General features: G+C 39.6%; 1 protein-coding gene across 1 annotated transcript; it reads right to left on the bottom strand.

The window, feature by feature from the left end:
• Nucleotides 1-270: 270 nt before the first annotated feature.
• Nucleotides 271-17963, bottom strand: LOC121507791 (extracellular serine/threonine protein kinase FAM20C-like). The gene is made up of 9 exons (XM_041784130.1): nucleotides 17449-17963; nucleotides 11967-12142; nucleotides 7336-7414; nucleotides 6939-7031; nucleotides 6642-6757; nucleotides 6281-6461; nucleotides 4434-4590; nucleotides 430-537; nucleotides 271-312 (listed from the first exon to the last, which is right to left on the bottom strand). The coding sequence occupies exons 1-9, from the start codon at nucleotides 17961-17963 to the stop codon at nucleotides 271-273; spliced, it is 1467 nt and encodes a 488-aa protein (XP_041640064.1).
• Between the last annotated feature and the right edge of the window lie 3216 nt (nucleotides 17964-21179).

The following is a 21179-nucleotide window of genomic DNA, read 5'->3' as shown; positions in this document are numbered from 1 at the left end:
ATTGCAGGCAATAATGCAAGGGTTGGTCTGTGAGTAACCAATACTCGGATTCGTCTCGTTTTAACTGAAGACCCTTGTTGTATGAAAGAACGTTAAGAATACAAAACTGCTGACAATATAAAACTTACATCTTTCTTATGGTTGCTTTATTACAGTTTCAAAGAGCTAGCAAAGCCCATAGGCCAGTGAGTCAGCATTTATGCTAGCAAACGTCGGCTGCGTTAACCTCATTAAGCTAACCTTATCTGAACGGCTAAAAACTAAATTCCGTCACTTCCATAAACCAAAGTCGAGCATTCCATCGCACCTGTCCTTAAAAACACCGAGGGTCATACGTACAGAGAAACAAAAAAGCACTAAAACACAATCCTACAGTCAAACATACTTTAAAACAACGTAAGCTTAAACAAAGAGAGGAGGAAAACTTACTTGTGTGACTTTCGTACCTGGCTGTTGAGAGAAGTTGTCAGCACAACCACGGTGACGGCCCGTTGCCATGGTAACGCACAGTAAACCTGTGGTTGCGCTGTAAAGCTGCTGAAGGTCAAGAAAGTTTTAAAAGCTTTAAAACGTAATAGTTTTACATTTATGCAGGGTGATAACGATTTTCAAGAAATACAGTAAACGCTGAACCGATTGGGTGCAAGAAATCCCGGAAAATCAACCAGTAAAGCGGGAGAAGTAGATTCATAACTTGTTCTTTTGTTCTGTTTGTTTATTTGTTTGTCAGAAAGCTGCAGTTAAAGGGCCTATTTTGTAAACTGATTCTCTTCAGGAGTGGGCTTTTATAAAATTAATGAACACATGAATTGCAGATTTTCAAGATGGATTAATAATAGGTCTAACGTGAGGTGGTAGTTTAGTGTATTAGTGTAAAGCACGGGTGTCAAACTCAAGGCCCGGGGGCCAAATCCAGCCCGTGGAACGATTACACCCGGCCCGCAAGATCATATCATATTTGTGCTATGACTGGCCCACCAGTATGAGGTCTGCAGATTTCCTCCAGTATAAAAATGTAAACTTCAACTTGATTATTTAAAATATCCATAAGCCATAAAAATCTGAAAAATTGGTGTTTTATTTCATATTTTCAATTTTGCATCTCAAGATTACAACTCGAACTTATTATTTGACTTTTCATTTCATACTTTGACCTATTCAACCCAGAATTTGGACTTTATATATCACATTTTTTATCTTTTAGATTCCCAATTTTAAATTTTAAGTCAGATTTTGACCTTTTCAACCCATTACTTTGGCTTTTTAGACCTATATTTTGACTTTTAAAAATATGATTTCAATTTTTTTCTCATATTTTGATATTTTGAATGAATATTGTTTACTTTTTAAATCATATTTTGACCTTTAACACTCCCAATTTTGAATTTAAATCATATTTTTAACTTTTGAAGTCATCATTTTGAATTCTTGCTCATATTTTGACATTTTCAAATTCTAAGTTTGGCTTTTTAATCCCATATTTGGACCAATCAAACTCACAAATTTAAATTTTAAGACATATTTTAACTTTTAAACTCATGATTTCAAATTTGTCCTCATATTTTGACCTTTCAAAAGCTTGATTTCAGCTTTCTCCCCATATATTTGCTCTTCAAAAACATTGTTTTTCTATTTTTAATATCGTGTTCTGATCTGAACTAATAAGTTGGAATTTTTATCTCTGATTTGAACCGTTAACCCTTTAACACCTGAATACATCAATTATAGCCAGAAAATTCTCATTTTTTGGAACTGAAATGTTTATTTCACTTTCTACTGAAAAAAGCCATACAATTTAACATATATATTTTTGTATCTCATTTGATACATTAGGTGTTTTTGGTAACTGATAATCCACTTGAGAGCATTTTTATCATTACCAGATTTTATTCAGAATTTTTTTTCAGTACTTTATTGATCATACTGATTAGATAGAGGTATCATAAAAGTATGTATCAAATATGATACAGCAGGCCTCAAGGGGTTAAAATTATCATTTTTATTTTTTTGAATTTCCAAATGATTTATCATCAGTGCAAAGTTTTTTCATATTCTATTACTGGTGAAAATGAGGTTGGCAGTTTATGGTTGAAAAGGTGACCCTGTTAGGTCCCTCAGGTTAGACCTAAACCCAGAATCCGGACCCTGCTGTGACTGAGTTTGATGCCCCTGGTGTAGCATATTTCTGTTTTACAGTATTTTTCTAAGGTTTTTGAGAGAGTAATGTAGCTTATTTAAGGGTTAAAACTGTAAAGTCATCAATAGGGATTTTGTTAAAAATAAAAAATAAAAAAGTAAATTGTGTTTTCATAGCTTGTTCATAAAATCTCTTCAGGTTTAGATGATGAAAAAAAATCTCCCATGGCTTATTCTTGGACTTATCAAAAGCTTTCAACACAGTTGATCATAATATTATTATTGCAAAATCACAGAAATATGACTTTCTGGTGGATTACCAAAGGACAGAGAACAGTTTGCTTCTGTAAGTGGTGAAAACTCAAATAGAGCCAAGCTACTGCAGGGGTGCCTCAGGGGTAAATCCTTGGCCCTCTCGTATTTCTGATGTATATGCTCTGCCTAAATTCTGCAATAATGCATAACCCTTGTTATTTGCTGATGATTTGTCTCATTGCTGCTCATGAATATTATCATATTATGAATATTTTAATTAAAATGAATATTTTGATAGGCTGCATTTGCAAAGCAAAGGAAGAGCTATCATCCATGTTTGTGTTGTTTTAAATGGACAAACTCTCTCAGTATAAATGAATCATTTTTTATTATATTTTCTTACAAAAACAAAAGAAATATGCAAAATGAATGGCAAAAATAAGTATAGACAATACTGAAGTAACTCAAGCTCAGAATATCAGATTCTGAGGAGTCTTTGTGGATGAAAATTTTTAAAATAATGCAAAATAAGTGGGAAAAAATTGAAGTCAAATGGTATTTTGAGTAGTTTTTTCACTGCAAAATAATTTGGCATTTTCATTTTTATTACAGTTAGTTTATCCTTATCTCATGTACTGTTATACTGTGTTAGCAGCCACTTGTCCCATTTATTTACATAGAATGTTCTTAATCCAGAAAAAGAAATCGAGATTGATTTGTTTTCCTAAAAGACACAACTCATCTGCTCCTCTCTTCGGAAAATACAAACTACAGTTTTTAATGCAAACACATTTTGCATGTACGTATATTTAAACTTAAATCAAGACCTGCCCAGCACTTTTCAGAATTTTAGAATTTTCCACAGAGAAACATTCATATTATACAGGGCATTTAAACACTTTACCTTCCTTTTTACTAGACTTCATTTAATCAATACACATTTAAATACAGAGGACCATCTTTAAATCAACTACTTTAGAAACAGCGTCTATTATAATCATTCAAAAGGCATATTTTTGTCAAATCAATGCCCTCTTTGTTGCCTTGTAGTGCCACATTATGTTATAACGCCACATAATGTAATAACCCTAACCAAAGGACTTAGTGTGGGCTCCAAGGTATGCCCTACCCAACTACTTTGCCCTAACCCTAACCGCTTAGTAGCTTACAAAATGCGGCATTATTACATGATGAATCGAACATTTATTACATTATTATATAATGGGGCGTTATTACCTAATGTGGCGCTACAAGGCAACAGAGAGGGCATTAATTTGACAAAAATATGTAACAGATATTAGATATGATTGAAATGCATAATGACATGTAGATATATATCACCATTTTATTGTTCTTTTTTTGAGCTAAATCACATGTCTGCCTAGAACAACGCTTGTTAAAGGCTAACCTCCCCCGCATGAAGTTTAGTTTAACTTTATTGTATTGATCTAATTTTTTTAATCATGTGCAAATACATAAAGTAAAGTGAACTAAGAGGGGAAAAAAACAGTTGTAAACAAAAGACCCCATATCGATTATAAAGTTAGTCTTTGCCCCCAAAGGTATTGTGGGTTTGAAGTAAAATGTGGCATAATGCTATATGATGTACCTGCTTTTTGATTTGCATTTTCCCAGGTAAGAAGAATAAGCCTTGTCCTAAAAATTGATGTTCAATCAGCATAGCTTTCTCTGTGTGTGATCCCCTCTTTAACCCCTGTGATCCAACTGCTGTAGGCAGAATCTGGACTCATCGCTAAAGACTGGAATAATGTGCTAATCAGGTGCCTGATTATCAACAGCTGGGTGACCAGAAGCTCAAAACAAGAGTAAATAGCATCAGCAGAATAAGCTGTTTGACACTGGCAGAGAAGATCTGGCATATTTTTCATGGGCACAACCCACATACTCAGCTCTGCTGCTCATTCCACAGATGCATGTTCCTTACAAATGTGGCACCGTTTAAAGGGGAAATAAACAGGCATCCCAGCAGTACCCAAACCTGTCCCACAATTAACCCTTCCATGACACTGAAAGAGTTTTACTTTTGATTTTGACCTCTTAAAATAAAGCAAAATGACTATAAACCTACTCATCAAGAAGTCCAGTATGACCATATCCATGAAGTCCACCAGTCTGGAGCCTTTGTCGTACGGTGCGGTCTTTTTGACAGTCGAACAATAGTCTGGTTCCGTTTCCCATCTGAGAAAGAAAACACTCATTTACTTTTGTATAAATATCTTAAACAAGAAACAGTACAAGGATAAGGCTTTAAATTAAGGCTGCATCATAATATGATTCGGTCATGAAGAAATAGAAGATATTAACTTTCTGTTTTATTTTTAAAACAGCCAACATACACAATACTGCCAAAAGTATTCACTCACCCATCCAAATAATTGAAATCAGGTGATCCAATCATTTCCATGGCCACAGGCATATAAAAATCAAGCACCTAGGCATGCAGACTGTTTCTACAAACATTTGTGAAAGAATGGGTCGCTCTCAGGAGCTCAGTGAATTTCAGCGTGGTACTGTGATAGGAGGCCACCCGTGCAAAAAGTCCAGTCGTGAAATTTCTTTACTCCTAAATATTCCACAGTCAACTGTCAGGGGTATTATAACAAAGTGGAAGCGATTGGTAATGACAGCAACTCAGCCACGAAGTGGTAGGCCACGTAAAATGACGGAGCGGGGTCAGCAAATGCTGTGGGGCATAGTGCGCAGAGGTCACCAACTTTCTGCAGATTCAATTGCTACAGACCTCCAAACTTCATGTGGACTTCAGATTAGCTCAAGAACAGTGGTAGAGAGCTTCATGGAATGGGTTTCCATAGCTGAGCAGCTGCATCCAAGCCATATATCACCAAGTGCAATGTAAAGCATCAGATGCAGTGGTGTAAAGCACGCCGCCACTGGACTCTAGAGCAGTGGAGACGCGTTCTCTGCAGTGACGAATCACGCCTCCCCATCTGGCATTTTGATGGACGAGTCTGGGTTTGGTGGTTGCCAGGAGAACGGTACTTGTCTGACTGCATTGTGCCAAGTGTAAAGTTTGATGGAGGGGGAATTATGGTTTGAGGTTGTTTTTCAGGAGCTGGGCTTGGCCCCTTAGTTCCAGTGAAAGGAACTCTGAATGCTTCAGCATACCAAGAGATTCTGGACAATTCCATGCTCCCAACTTTGCAGGAACAGTTTGGGGATGGCCCCTTCCTGTTCCAACATGACTGTGCACCAGTGCACAAAGGAAGGTCCATAAAGACATGGATGAGAGAGTTTGGTGTGGATGAACTTTACTGGCCTGCACAGAGCCCTGACCTCAACCTGCTAGAACACCTGAATTAAAGCAGAGACTGAGAGCCAGGTCTTTTCATCCAACATCAGTGTGTGACCTCACATATGCCCTTCTGGAAGAATGGTCAAAAATTCCCATAAACACACTCCTAAACCTTGTGGAAAGCCTTCCCAGAAGAGCAAAGGGTGGACTGACATCATATTAAACCCTATGGATGAGAATGGGATGTCACTTAAGTTCATATGTGAGTCAAGGCAGGTGAGCGAATACTTTTGGCAATATAGTTTATTTAAGTAATCCAATCAAGGTAAGGTTTTCTTTAACATAAATCTGTTTTATCCTGTATATTTTATATAAATCAATTCAGCAATGTTTAAAACTGGAAACATGCAGCATAAATGCACTGGAATCTGCCCTTTTCTTCTCAGTTATGTCCGGCATAGAAAACCTGCTGTTGAATTCCCCAAATTCATTTGGTTTTACTTTGATAACATATGTCATACTAATATGGAAATATAGCATAAAATATTTGGCATCCCTTTATATAATCACACATTCACAAAGGCAGTATAACACAAGTTTCCTGCTCCAACACACTTCGCCAGCTTGCTCCTGCTGTATGAGCGTCTCCAAGGGGATCTCCAGGTCCTGCGAGCCGCCAAAGAGAGATCAGGCAGCATGACAGCCAAGGACCCTTCCAGGTCCCTGGGGCGTCCGCATACAGCATGCTCTGTTGAACAATAGTAGGAGCACTGACCGTAGAAACAGACACTGCCCACTAGGGGGAGCCAGAGGAGCACAGAGAGGAGAGAGAGGGCAGGAGAAATTAGGATAAAAGAGGTTGAGACAGGAAAAAAAGTAGAAAAGAGGAATCAACTCAAAAAGATTCATAATCAGTTCACAAATATGAGCATTTTAAGCAGAATAAATGAATAATGCAGAAAGTGTGAACGTGTACCGGGAGAGTTGAAAAAGGTCCGGGCCAGCTTTCGGTCAGTGGTGACATCTTTGATCTCCTTGACCACATCCACAAGCCTGCCCACCACCGGGGGGATTCTCCTGTAGCCCAAAATCCTGCAGGGGGAGTGGAGGAGAGGGCGATACAAGGGCAGAGACAAATAGGACGGACAGGGAAAGAGACAGACAGAGAAAAATGAAAGGAAAGGGAGAGGAGAGGATGCATAACATCTGCTCATTAAGTAGCTGTTTTATCAGCTTTTGCACACATAAAGTTGTTTAAAATCTGACGTAGCACCTGTCCAGGTGAAAAGCTGCGATTTCCGCATTGTGTCTCTCAAAGTCGGAGAAGTAGTAGAGGTTGTAATTGGTTTCTTCATCTCTCTCCTGCCTGCCAAGGAGAGGTAAAGTCAAACTGCAGAGCATTAAACAAACATTAATCTACATCAAGAAAAGCCTCTCTTACTCAAGATTATGAAATATTAAACATCAGCCCTCCCAATATTTAATCAAACAGCACATCACCCAGATGTCTGAATGAATTCAAATCCCAGTCTTTGCTTCTCCCACTATTATCCCCGTCATAACATAGCACAGCACCAATTATTGCAAAGGAAAGTAACTGAGAGGATTGGATTCATGTACATTCGTTATAACATTGGTGATATGTTGGATTTTGCAGCTGTGGGGCTCACTTCATGGGTTTGAACATGGCTTGTCCGTAGTTGGGGAATGACATCACCAGCTTCAGTTGAGTCCCTCCAGACTTCTGCACTGAAAGACAGCATGGAGAATGTTTCCATAGCAACAAATCATACAATACTGCACACACACACACAGTGCAACACATAGAGCCATGACTAAACCCAAAGGCCATTAACGGGGCAACGGATCTCACACACACACTCATACACACTGACAGGAAGCAGATCTAACAGTGAGAGTGTGCGTCATCATGAAATGGCACAGGGATACACACACACTGTACACAGCACAAATACACACACATCATCTGCCTTTATGGTGAATTATTGTATGACTTGCATTCATTCCAACAGGTGTTACCTTGCAATTCATTTTTTTTACCTAGTTTATTACCTGAATAGCCTCAGTGAGATTTTAAATTTGTTTTGAAATTGTGTCGCTGCCAAAACAACCAGCACAGTTCAGAAAAAAAATACAACACAATACAGTACAATACAATACAATACAATACAATACAATACAATAAAATACAATACAATACAATACAATACAATACAATAACTTTATTTATCCCCGAAGGGAAATGCAATTGTCTGGAGTCCTTCTCATCAGTTTACGGTAGAATTATAAAGTGTAATTGCTGATGGTATGAAAGATGACAAGCAGCCAAACAAAAATAATACGGGAAAAAAAACCATTAAAAGGCACAAAATGTAACCCAAAACAGTAACTATTTGGAGGATAGATTTTGAAAAATCTAAACAATTGCAGCACTTGACTGGATCAGCTTTTCTTAATGTGAAACAGACAATACTTATGAATTGATTGGTTCTTAAAGATCCTGCAGTGGCAAGACCACGATGGCAAGTATACAAGCATGAAAATGTATGGATAGATTTTTATGGTTTAACTTTTTCACGATCTTGCATCAATGTCAATTTTGTCAACTTAATATATGACTGAAAATGTTCCCTGCTACCATTCTACCATGAGCAACAAAGCTAAGACTGGGTAAAAACAGACCGCTGGTGATAAAAACTGACAAAAAAGTAAGCTTCCTTTTCACCAAGGGGACTAAAATGAGACTAAAATGAGTTTTCATGGACTAGAACTAGAATAAACTATCAAGAATGAAATGACTGAAGGTTGACTAAAACAAAAAAAGAAATTTAAATTTAAAGTCTTAATTCAAAATAGCTGCCAAAATCAGTGTTGTCTTACAGTGAACATTGGCACCAAAAATAACCAACCTAATCCAACCGTCCATTATTCTACACTGCTTATCCCGTTTTGGGTTCACAGGGGTCTGGAGACTATCCTAGCTGTCATTGCGTGAGAGGCGGGGTACACCCTGACCTCGCTGCCAGTCAATCACAGGGCGTAACCTGACACTCCAGATAGACAGTGTCATATCTCCACTGCATGAATATATTTCACATTAATGTGGGAAACCTCTCATAAAAAGCGTTTGGGAAGGGCAGGACTTTTCAAAAACTCCCAAAGGTGATTAGAGGAACATTCTGTCTGTCACTTTCATGACGGACCAATCAGAGCAACAAGACAAAATGACATCAAGCACCATGTGCTTCTCTTAAGCTGACAGGCTACTGCTGCTGTAGATTGTTAATCACGGAGCATCACTGTGAAAAAAACTGATGCCAAGGCCGGTCAGGACTTTTGGTGTTGCTCTTTGCTCTTAGCCAAAAAGCGGTCCAGTCCCGATTTAAATGTCACTTTCCTACAGCTACATCAGTGCTAATAGCTACCACAGCAGCTAGGATACACTAGCAAACCCCACCCTTAACATTCACAAACCTATGCCAAAGCAGGCCTGGAGAAGAGCGAAAACATCTTTTCTGCCATGAAAAGGTTTCAGCGTTGTTCTCTGCCCTTGTTTTAATAAAGACATATTGTTGAGTTCTGACAAAACCACTGTCGTGGCTAAGTCTGATCAAATCACTCCACTCGTGGCCATTGTACACAACCACTCACTCAACAACTAACCCTTTCCCCCTGTAACAATCACAAACTCATGCCAAAGCAGGTTGGCATCTGTCACACCATGAAAGGCTTCAAGTGTTGTTTTTAGTCTTCATTTCATACAGAAACATGGTCCAGTTCTACTAAAACTGATGCTTTACTAAAGCTACATCTGAGGTAATCACTGGAGGCAGCCATTACAAACAGCTTTGAGTACAACAAAACCCTGCCCATAGCTACTGCCTCTTTCTCTTAAGTGATGCTGACTGGTCTGAGCAGTGGCAGTTCGGTGCAAATGTTGTGGATTGGAGCTTTTCAAGATGGATTTTCCTGAAGACAGACAATCTATCTGCTTTGCAAGGTTACGCAGAGCATACAAAGACCTACAACCAGAAACACTCACACCAATTAGCCTGACAAGCATGCCTTTGATGGAGGGAGGAAGCTGGCGTACCCTGAGAGAATCCATGCGTACATGGGGAGAATATAAACTCCTTCACCAGTGGTGCTCAAATATTGTGCCTTTGGAATTTTTATAACAATGCATTATTAATTCAACTGTACATTGACCGAAGATACTACAAGTTATGTGCCAGCTGTGATCAGCTGACAGCCAGCTGATCCTAATTATCGCCTCACAGCTCTCACAGCCAATCACAGCTTCTTCTTTCGATACAGCGGTGCTTTTAAATATGAAATGTAGGCTTTTATTTTGAAAAGCTCACATTTCCCAGTGGGTCACATGATATCCTTTTCCTCAAGTATTTCATGAAATTAAGAAAACAAAATATCGTAATTGGAAAAAACAAATTGGACCCATTTTTTAAAATGTTATTTGTTTTTCTGTTTTTGTTAACAGAATTTAGAAAATTGAAAAATGGCTTGTTTTTCCATTTTCAGAAACGGAATAATGAGAGCTTCTTCCGTTTTTTGAGTCTGGTTTCAACCAGGAAATGGATCTGCCAGAAAATACACTGACCATGTGTCTGTTTTTTTCCATGATTTTAAAACTTAATTCTGTATACTTGGGAATGTTTTCTTCAATGCACTTTGATGTGGTTGTTAATAACACAGGCCTCTGTTACACAAAAATAACAATGAAATACACGTTTTTAGATGCTTTGCAAGGACTTTGCATGCAAATTAGGTCCTTTTCCCTTCTTTTCCACTAAACAACATTATGAAAAGTTAAGCACTTTTCACACTGCCGTGCAGCAACTCACCACCTCCAGTCATTTTAATGAGGGAAGGGCGGCAGACGGGAAGTGGTTTTAACCACGGCAGTAGGACCCAGAAGCGGTTGCCACCCACGTGAACGCGCACAGATTTTGTCCTGCCAATCAGAGTTCAGCGTGTTGAACTTTCTGGCAGCAGCCGCCTGGCAGCAGCCAATCACATTGAAGGAGGGAGAGAACCCGGATACAGCAGGCTTCGCAGGTCAAAGCAAACAATGGAGGAGCTCATAATGTTGGTGTCGGAATATCCTGAGCTCTACAACACGGCCCTGCCGTCGTACAAAGACAACTAGAAGAAAAACTGTGGAACCAACCATTGAAACGTATTTTCTAGGGGGAATTAATTTGATGATAGAACCATATTTTTCCCTCTGTTTTATAGTACATTATACATGTTAATATACAGAGATTGTGAGGTACTCAACGTGTTTTTGGGGAGGTGGGATTGTGATGGACTTGTGGCCGGGCTCTGCTGTGACGTTCACCGACGTCCTTCTATGTCATTACCATCTCGTACCACGACGGCAGCAGCTGCTTTAAAAAACGCACGGCATTTCGGGGGGGGGCTCCTCCGGCAGGGAGGCGGTTTTCAGGGTAGTTACCGCGTGGCGGTGTGTAACTGGCTTTACAGTGTCAAATTTCAAAAAAGACACATTTTTCAAGCAAAAACCTCAAGCAGAAGCAGACTCATGGTGAACAGTCATCTGCTGAGAGTGTGTTGTGGATGTGAGGTAAATCAATATGGAAATGGTCATTTGGATCAACGGTGCTGTTCAAATGATCTAAAAGCCAGACCACACATTTTAAGACTGAAATTAAGCTACAATAAAAGCACACATTGAAAGAACCTATCCATGCTACACCTCCAAAACAAACCAAATAACTCTGCGTCGATCACTGTGGAGTTTCTGCAGTGGTTCCTGTCTATCCTCTGCAGAGCCTCCATCACTCTTCAAAGCTTCACTGCCGCTTTCATTTCAGGAGAACTTCAAAGAGCATCCACATTTATAGAGTCTGTATCCTCAGGTGTCTCACCATCACACCACCCCTCCTATTCATCTGCCCTCCCCCTCCATGAAACCCACCCACCTTGGCCATGACAGGTTCAGGACTGGGTAAAAAAAAAAAACCCAAGTTTTTTGTTCTGATAGGCTCACTTTTGTTCCTTGTCTTTCATACATTTATTCATCCAGGACTGAGTCACCTTCTGCTCTGACTCAGATCCTTCTGTCCTTTACTCAGAAAAACATCTCGCCTTTGCTTGTCTAACACCTCTTCTGTCAGGTGTTATGAGATTTTACATTGTGAGGCTCTGCACGCTCCTAACAGACGTTGTTGGAGTAAAGGTGTAAAACAAACACAAGGACAACGCAAAGACACTGAATGAAAACAGCTTAGTGTCACACCTGCACTCACGATACGGTGCGTGGCGAGCTGCTGTGTCAGCAGCTCCATGTTGGGGTCTCGGTGGGGGTACAGCTGCCAGCGGGAGATGCCCAGGTGAAAGCGCAGCCAAGGGGGGTGGCTGTTACTGTTGCTGTTCCACTGGATGTCCTCATAGCCCTCCTGACCCGCACTCACCCTGAGGAGAAGGAGGAGAGAGAGTGGATGCCATGACAGAAAGATGAATCAGAGGGTAATGTTTGTCTAACAAGATGTTTTATTTACTAGATACTTTTGTCCAAAGTGATGTATATTTGAGAGTAAGCGAAACAGGGGAACAAGATTAGTCAGTGCCATAAAATGCTCCAAGTCAGATCTGACTCAGGGTGCTCAGAGAAAATGCACAGGGTGTGTGGAGGCAGAGTTTTATTATCATCACCAACATGAGACTTTAATGCCAACATCATTGCCATTGTCATCATCATCTTTAGCACTTAAGTACCAGGTGGTTGTTGGGCCTTAAACTCTAGTGGATAGGGACTGTGCAGACCAAATGTGCTTCAATAACTCATTCTACAGCTGGGGAACACAGATGAGAACAGTCCAGCAATGCAGACTGAAGAAGAATATGCTCTAAGGGTCTAGGAGCACTTAAAGTCACAGGCAGTAACTATAACTCAGTGGATAACTTCACTCATGGTGCAAATGTGTTTCACATCAAAAACAAAAACGATGCAAACAATGCAATCACAAAAAATAAAGCTGCCAGAGGCTGTGAACCCCATCGTACCTAAAGGTGGGTTGAACTCAGCCATGCACATTCTAGAATAGTTGTGTGCAGTCAAGCCCGTCCATAAGGGGGCATATAGGGGAGAGCTTTCTGGAGCCTAGCCAAACTGGGGGCCCATGGAAGTCAGCAAAATCGTGGTCCATTGTGAAGTTAAGCTGTGATAACTATATTTTATATTTAACCTGAATAATAACTACTCTTATCAAAGCAACAAATGTATTTTTTTATTCATTTGAGCAGTAGTAAATAGCTGTCTTAAAAATGTAAATCCCTTATCTAAAAACAGAATTAAAATGGTTGGCACAAGTGGTCATAATAATTAGTGAAATATGGTTAAAAAGGGCAACAGTGGGCATTAAAAAGTAGTGAAAAGGGGTTAATACCCCTCGCTTCCTTGTCTCCTTGACAGGGGGTGGGTCTTTCAAAACTCTCTCTCTCTCCAAAACTTTGAATGGAAACACACCCACAAATGCTACTGGGATTGAAGTTACTCATGTCTGCCATCTCCTGGTGTAAAGTAGTAACAACATTAGGCACCATATTTGCAGCTGGAGCCTGTTTAATTCAGCAATGTTGCTTGTTGCAGTTTTGTGGCTTTGGCGCTTTAAGGGTTAAAAGCTAACAACAACTGCCAGTAACTGCAACGTAACACTGCCTGATCAATAGGAGACTACTGAATGCTACCTACTGAGGTATCATGGGGCTGCAAGTACAAATGCAGCAGCCCAACACTCCATCACTAGCAGCAAACCAAAGCCCTACACTTACACCAGAACTGACATCGTGCCCACAGAGTTTACATCTTTCCTGATGGAGATTATCTGGAGAACAGGGTGCTCAGAGACTGACAGGAGGAGGACGTGGAGCTGCACAACACCTACAGCCAGTGGGGAGGAGGCAGAGACAGCACTGTGCAAGAAGGCGAAAGCAGGGCAAACAAGCCAGGCTGCAGGCTAGGCTAAGAGCAGCCCCACACAAACCTGTCGTACTGAGCATCTTTCTCCTGGGTGCCCACTCCCTTGCCAGCAGGATGGATGACGTGAGGTTGTGGATTTCTAACCACCACTTGGACCGCTATGTTTGCTGCTACACAGGAGACTGCCAAATGTAATTTCGTTGTGTTTTTCAATGCAATGACAATAAAGGACTATCTATCTATCTATCTATCTATCTATCTGTCTATCTATCTATCTATCTAATAGTGGCAATAGTGGGTCAGCAGAGGCGACGATAGGCAGAAAGTGGCAGAAATAGGTAGAAAAAAGTTGTTTAAAATGTACAAAAATGGGTTTTAAGTGGCAAAAATGTATTAAAATAAGCAAAAATTGGTGGTAAAAGGTGAAGGTAATGGGTTACAATTTGGCAAAATGTGTAAAGTGGCAAAAGTGGCTAAAAATGGGGCAAAAATTGGTCCAAACTGTGCAAAAGTTTATGAGTGGTAAATAGTAGTGTCAAAGCTGGGTGGGAAAAGTCATTAAAAAGTAGCAAAAATACTTTTAACATTAAAACAGCTTGACACACTTCAGCTCCATAATGAGGGAACTGTTAGCTAGGATGCTAGCAACAATGCTACTGATCCAACACACATGCATTTATATAAATAAATCACAACCGGGCATCTGACAAACCTCTCTCAGTGTCTCGAGACAGACCCCCACATTGAGAACCACTGTTCTACAATATGACAGAGCTGCAGTTACATTCTAAAGTATCAGGCAAGAATAAAGCAAAGTCAACTTCATTTTAAGGCAGTACATACTGATGAAGAATATGCTTTAAGTACTTAAAGTCACAGGTGGTAAATATAATTTAGTGGACAACTTCACTCATGGTGCAAATGTGTCTCACATCAAAAACAACAATCCACCAGAAACATGAGCAAAGGAACCCCAGCAGGGGTCACTGTGCAACAGGAAACATCCAAACACAACTACACACTCTGCCCAAGGGCATGATGGGGAACTCCGACACACATCCCTGAGATTTGTAATGGCAGTGGGCGGAGCTTAGATCAATTGAATCTACAGAGTTGAACTAACACTGGTGAATAAACACTGTCAAATAACTAAATTTCACTCAGAATGGAACGGAAATTACACTTTGGGGGTTAAAATCAACTCTGAAATGTTCTGTTTTTTCTGTGTCCAACAGCTGTTTTGGGATGTGATGAGGAATCATTTTCTCTATGTGTAGTCAACAGAGGTGGAAAAGTACAATAACAAAACTTACTCAAAAAAGTACAGGTGCTCACAAAAACTACTCCATTACAGTACTTTGAGTGAATGTAATTAGTTACTTTCCACCCCTGATTCATTTTTAAATTATTTGATTAAAAATAAATTAAATTGTTGTCAAATTGGCACTAAAGGTGGTTATGCAGATCATTTATGGTGTAAAGGAGACAGAGCTTGCTGGAAAGACATCCCAACCTCTATATATCGCTGACACAGTAACAACTACAGACCATCTTTGACAACAGGAGATCATGTTCCTGCAGTCTGACCCATCTGCTGAAAATCTTTCATCTTCTGTACGAGCATTTGTCTTCCAAAGGAAAATGCAAACAAACCAGAATAACACAATCCCTTTTCCATGCACGTCCAGCTTACAGCTTTGTTCACAAAATATTTGCAGGTTTATGTTCTTCCCTGAGTAAGCTGGTGTTGAAAATAAAAGCTGCTGTAGGATTGACATTACATTTAATAGAGTGGAGGAACAAAAAGAGGATGACCATTTGTTTTTCTTCCGCAGTTATTTACCCTCAAGTGTCAGAGCTTCTAGATTATTTTTTTATCTATTTATTTATTCATTCATTTATATCTTGCACATTTATTTATGTATATTAAAATAGCTTTTCATTATTTTTTAAAAACAGAAAGATTTGGTGCAGATGGCCTAGTGGTTTAAGGCATGCCCATGTACCTGGGGTTGAAATCTGACTTGTGGCACCTTCCCTCATGTCTCTCCTCATCTCTCTCATCCCTGTTTCTGATTCTGTCCACTGTCCTCATCTGTCAATAGAGGCATACAAAGCCCAAAGATAATTCTTTAAAAAAAAAAGGATGATTCTAGGCACTTTTATGATGTCTAAAACAAATTTGCTGTAGCACAGCTAATTGCTGCAATTAAACAATCATTAAACGACAACAACAAAAAAAACTTGTATCTTCTGTCCCACCGTGAAGCTAACCAATTAATCGATCAATCTTTTCATGTATTGCACCAATTCATAACCAAAGGTCTCTCAAGTCACTTTATAAAAGGACAGGTCTAGATAGTACTCTCTGTTGTGGCCCATTATAATCAAGACCCTATTATAATAAGGCTGCACTGGGGTTAGAAAAGGCTGGAAGGAGGGGTAATGGGAGCAAAAAAAAGCAGGAAGAATAGAGGGACAAGAGAAACAACAAAACAACAAATGAAAGACACATTTATGGCTGTCATGGCCATAAAATCAAATTTTGCAGACCTAGGCCATTTTTGAATTTGTCTACTATACAAGCAGTGCGTACTGATTTGCCCAAAATGTAGTATTCAGTATGCGAACAAATGCAAAAGTTGCAGTATGCAAAAAATACCCGTACTGATGACGTACTGATTTGGGAAAATTTCACAGAATGCATCGGACCAGTCTGCTTCAACTACTGTTACCCACAATACAGCAAAACTTTCACCAGAGTGGCTGACAGTTACAGAAAGTACCATTACCTTTTCTCTTTACCTTTTTAACATGTACATAGCAGAATAAGTTGTAATAAGGTCACTGTTGTTTTTGTTTTGTCGTTACAGCTCATAAAGGCCGGAAAGATGCTGTCAAGTGTGTCTTTTCACTGCACTATACATGCTAAGCTAAAAACAACGGCTATAAAAATCCTGAAAAATCAAATAAAAACACTTCACAGATTTTTTCTGTACGTAAATGGATGGAAAACACTGTAGCGTTGTTTGCAACTGACCAGGGTATGACATGCTTCTGTACACCAGAAACCAGCAAAACCGGGCCAAGCATACACAATAACATCCGACTGGCAGTCATACTGCATACTACTGTCAAACGCAGTACCCAGTGCACAATATATACTGCATACTGCATTTAGCAGGAGTATGCAGTAGGCCAATTTGAAAACAGCCCTATACTATATCGTCAATAATGGCGGCAAAGTCTGTAGATGAACATCGCTGGGAGGTTTTAGCTGGAAAACTCAACTGGACCAAAGCATAAATCTTTAGCTAGTTTATGTTCAAAGTTGAAAACACTAGAAGACAGAATGAGGATTTTACACCAGGTTTTATGAGGAAAAGAAGTGGCATTTTCACAGAGGATTGAGGTTGGCAGTCTTTTTTCAATAAAGTATTGCTTTTAACTGCCTGGAAAAAACCTCATTACAGCAAATACAATGCAACAATAGGAAATTTGAAATGATACAAAACCAGTCCATGCTCTGATGTTTTGTTTGGACTGTTTTTGCACTGTGAGCTGTGCCACTTTTATCGTCTGTCTGTTGTCTGACAAATGCATTCATTGTGGTGGCTGTGGTGGTTCTACCCTAGAATGGTTAACTTGGTCAGAATCCTGAGATTCAGAGCTTTCTACTGGTGTATAAAATGTTATATTTACATTTTGTAAATAACTGAATATTTGAAAAGGCCCATGGATGTTGAAGAAAAGTTTGCAGTTTTGAAAGCTCGGTACAAAAACTGCATTGTCTACTGACCACATCTGGGAGCTCTTCTCACTGACCATGACCTTTGGCCTCACTTTGAGCAGCAAGTCCTCCTCAGGGATGGCAGGGCTGGGTATGTTGTATAGAGGATGGCTAAACAGTGCCTCTAGCTTTAACAGACCAGACTCCACAGTGTCTTCTCTGTCTCCATCATCACGTCCCACATTGACCGGCATGTTCTTTGGATCCCTCCCTTTCTCCTTCCCAGTTAATCCCATGTCAGAAAGTGTTTGCATGTGACCTTTGGCTTCCTTATTGGCATCCTTAGTGGAAGAATCTCCACGTGCGGTATCCGTCGGGGGCTCAGCTGGACCACTGTAGCCTGCGGAGGTGTGGTTGAAGTGTGCCAGGTCCCTTAAGATGTGTGTCCTTGGAGGCGGCGGGGGGTCGCAGGGCTGGTGGTAAATGGGAAGAGAGACAAACGCCAGGAGGAGGTGGAGGAAAATGGTGAGGAAAGCCAAGGACAGACAGATTGTCCTGGAGCGATAACGCACACGCCACTTCATCCTGCAGAGAGGAGGGTGTCAGGGTCAGAGGAGAACATAAAGAGATTTTAAAAAGCATTCTGGGAGAATGTGAGAATAACGCCAAACACAGGCTAAAGCTGAAGACATTCAGAAAGCTTTTTACACTATTGTTAAAAAAGAACATGTCAGCTCTGCTCACAATCTCTCATGACCTTGTCTTCCATTTACAACACTTCAAACCTTTCATGGAAAAAAAAGGAAAAAAGAAGAACTTACACCCCAGCTTTGACCCTTTTTAAATTCTTTCTTTCTCCCTGCTGCTCTCGCTCCAAGGACTCTTTCTGGTATCCAGTCAGTCTTTAATCACTCGTTTGCAACTTTCACCTCTTTTCTGCAGCACATAGGTAGGGAGCTCTGCCAGGTTAAAGAGATCTGGTCATGGATGGATCAATATGTTTACTCTCTCTTTAGAAGTCACTCTTTTTACTGCCTGTTTATCTATCTCACGTGGGCTTTCTTTTGTGAGTGAATTCTTTATTTAGAATTTTTCACCTTTATAACCTGAAACTTAATAAAAAGAGTCAAAAAAGAGAGTAGCATTCAGTGTCAAAGCACAGAAATTTAACAGTAACACATCTCTGTTGAGTAAATGGTAAATGAACTTGAGCTTTATTAGCCTCTCTCTGAATACTTCAAACACTTAAACACAGTCGGCACACCTCAGCCTGGATCACACTAGAAGATTTCTAAAATCTTAAAGATGTGATTTTAAATTGAGAGACCTTTCACAGAGCATTGAAAGATTTGACTGTTTTGTGTGTCGCAGCGTAAGTGTAAAGCCCAAAACACACCAGCGCCAGAACAACGCGTCATGTCATTTGGGGCTTCAGTTGCCAACCTGGAACGAGAAAGTCCAATGAAAGGAGCATCCTGGAGGAAACCTTATCATGCTTTGTCCACTGCCAAAGTACCACAGAGCAGTGGTTCTCCATGTGGGGTCTCCAGATGCCTTAAAAAATTAAAATATATTTTGAATTACACATGTGCCATTTAACCTAAATTTTGCTCAGTTTTAAGCTGTTTTCATCACTTTTCCCCCCACCAATCTAGCCAATTTTCACACATTTTTGCCACTTAAAACCCATTTTTGCACATTTTAATCCCTTTCCACCACTTTCTCCCATTATAGACACAATTTACCACTTTTTACACCCATTTTAACCACATTTCACTCTTTTATGCCCAATTTTGCCAGTTTAACCCATTTTTGCATATTGTTTCTGCCTCAGTTAATCATTTATGCCAGTTTAAACCAATTTTTCTACCATTTTTACCATTTTTGATGCCCCTTTTAACCACTAACCTATTTTGGCCAATAATCTCACATTGTAGTTTGTTCAAGCATTTACTATGGCAACTTAACATGTTTGCCATCAGGCTCCAACTTAATCATTCCTCACAGATTTTTACTTACAGAATTTGGGGAGTGATAAGACAACAGCTTAAACCAGGTGGATGCTGGGTGCAGCATTAATTTTGTCGACTAAAACTGACTAATAATGTTCGTCAACAGCCTTTTTTTAATGACAAAAACTAGACAAAGACTATCAAAAACAGATCTTTGATGACTAAAACTGACAAAAACTAAGTTTAGTTTTCATAAGGATGACTGAAACTAGACTAAAATTTAATGCAGCTTTCGTCGGACATTCAAAATCTGTGCTATTCCTCCACTGTGGGTAAATCTGTCAAAATACAATGCACCTGCTATTCTGCCTCTCAGCTGTAGAAAGTAGGGACCACTGGTTTGGCAGAGAGAACATGCTACGATAATTTGGTACCAGTTATGGCAAGAAAATAAATGCTTTGACTAAAAGTAAAGACTAAAATGTGAGGATTTTTTATGGACTAAAACTAGACTAAAATGTTTTGAGTTTTCGTCGACTATAACTAGACTTAAACTTAAAAGGTAGAAATGACTAAAATGGGACTAAAACTAAAATGCATTTCATTTAAAGACTAAAACTGAAACTGAAATTAAAAATAGCTGCCAAAATTAACACTGCAGGGGTGGAGGCGGGTTGAAACGAGACCACCATGCTGATCCAGGGCAAAGCAGAGATAGAGACCGGAAATCTTGCAGCTTAAATAGACCACTAATTTCGGAGGATGTGAGTCATGTGATTTGATTAAGATGCATGTCGTATGAAATTGTGCTTGGGATTATCGACAGAAATAACTTGCCAGCTTTGTTTGCTGGCCATTTTCCTCTTATTTTTGCCATTTTGTCTCTAATTTTTGCCACTTTGAAACCATTTCTGCTACTTTCAAAATCCTATTTCACCACCTTTTCCACCCATTTTTTTTTTTCATTTTAAACCCATTTTAGCCATTGAAATTCTGTTTTTAAGTAAATTGATTTGCATTTCCTTTTAACCATTCAGGTTAAATATAAAACGTGGACATCACAGCTTAACTTTACAGTGACCATGGCTTTGCTGACCTCTATGGAACCCCAGTTCAGCTGCCAATTTTAATTTTTTATGTTGATAAGTTTAGAAAAGCAGCTTCAAATTTGTGTTTATCTACTTTTTTCCATTACATTTACTGAACCAATCAGTAATGTTCTCACTATAAACATTTATAAAACATTTTTTTATTTGAAAAAATATGATAAATAATAGCAGAGATTATTTTGAAGTACTTGTTTGCTTATTATCTACTTCACCTTGAGTAGGGATGATGTGCCCATGGTACTCCCCTCTGACCATGAGGTAGTCTGTCAGAACAGGGTAAAACACACCATTAGATGTGTCTGTGCCATCTACTGCTGAGCTATGTGAAAGTTTGTGGGAACATTTTTTGATAGCTTTATATGTGAAGGGCAGCAAAGGAATGGCATCTTCATTAATGCCTTTCCACCTGTGAGGGGCAAAAAAATGTCAGGGCTGAATTTCCTCCCAATCCAGCCCTTCAAGGGACCACTGTATTGCTGACCCCCATGGGCCTCCCATTTGGCAGGGCCCCAGAAAGCTCTCCCCTTTATCTCCCCTTATGGATGGCCTTGATTATAAGGGACAGTGGACATTAATGACCATGGACGTGTAAATGTGCCAGATTGTTGCCATAGGCTTATTTCCATCCCTACTAGTCACTGGCGGGTTGATGGTATACCAGTGAAAGTGGTGATAATCATAATAAAAGTTTAAAATACACATAAAATCAGACACCAAGCAGTGACCAAACAACACAAAC

This window comes from Cheilinus undulatus, linkage group 4 (genome assembly GCF_018320785.1).
Source record: "Cheilinus undulatus linkage group 4, ASM1832078v1, whole genome shotgun sequence".
NCBI lineage: Eukaryota > Metazoa > Chordata > Actinopteri > Labriformes > Labridae > Cheilinus > Cheilinus undulatus.
The sequence above is the reverse complement of the archived record's forward strand: the minus strand, read 5'-3'. Positions and strand labels throughout refer to the sequence as shown.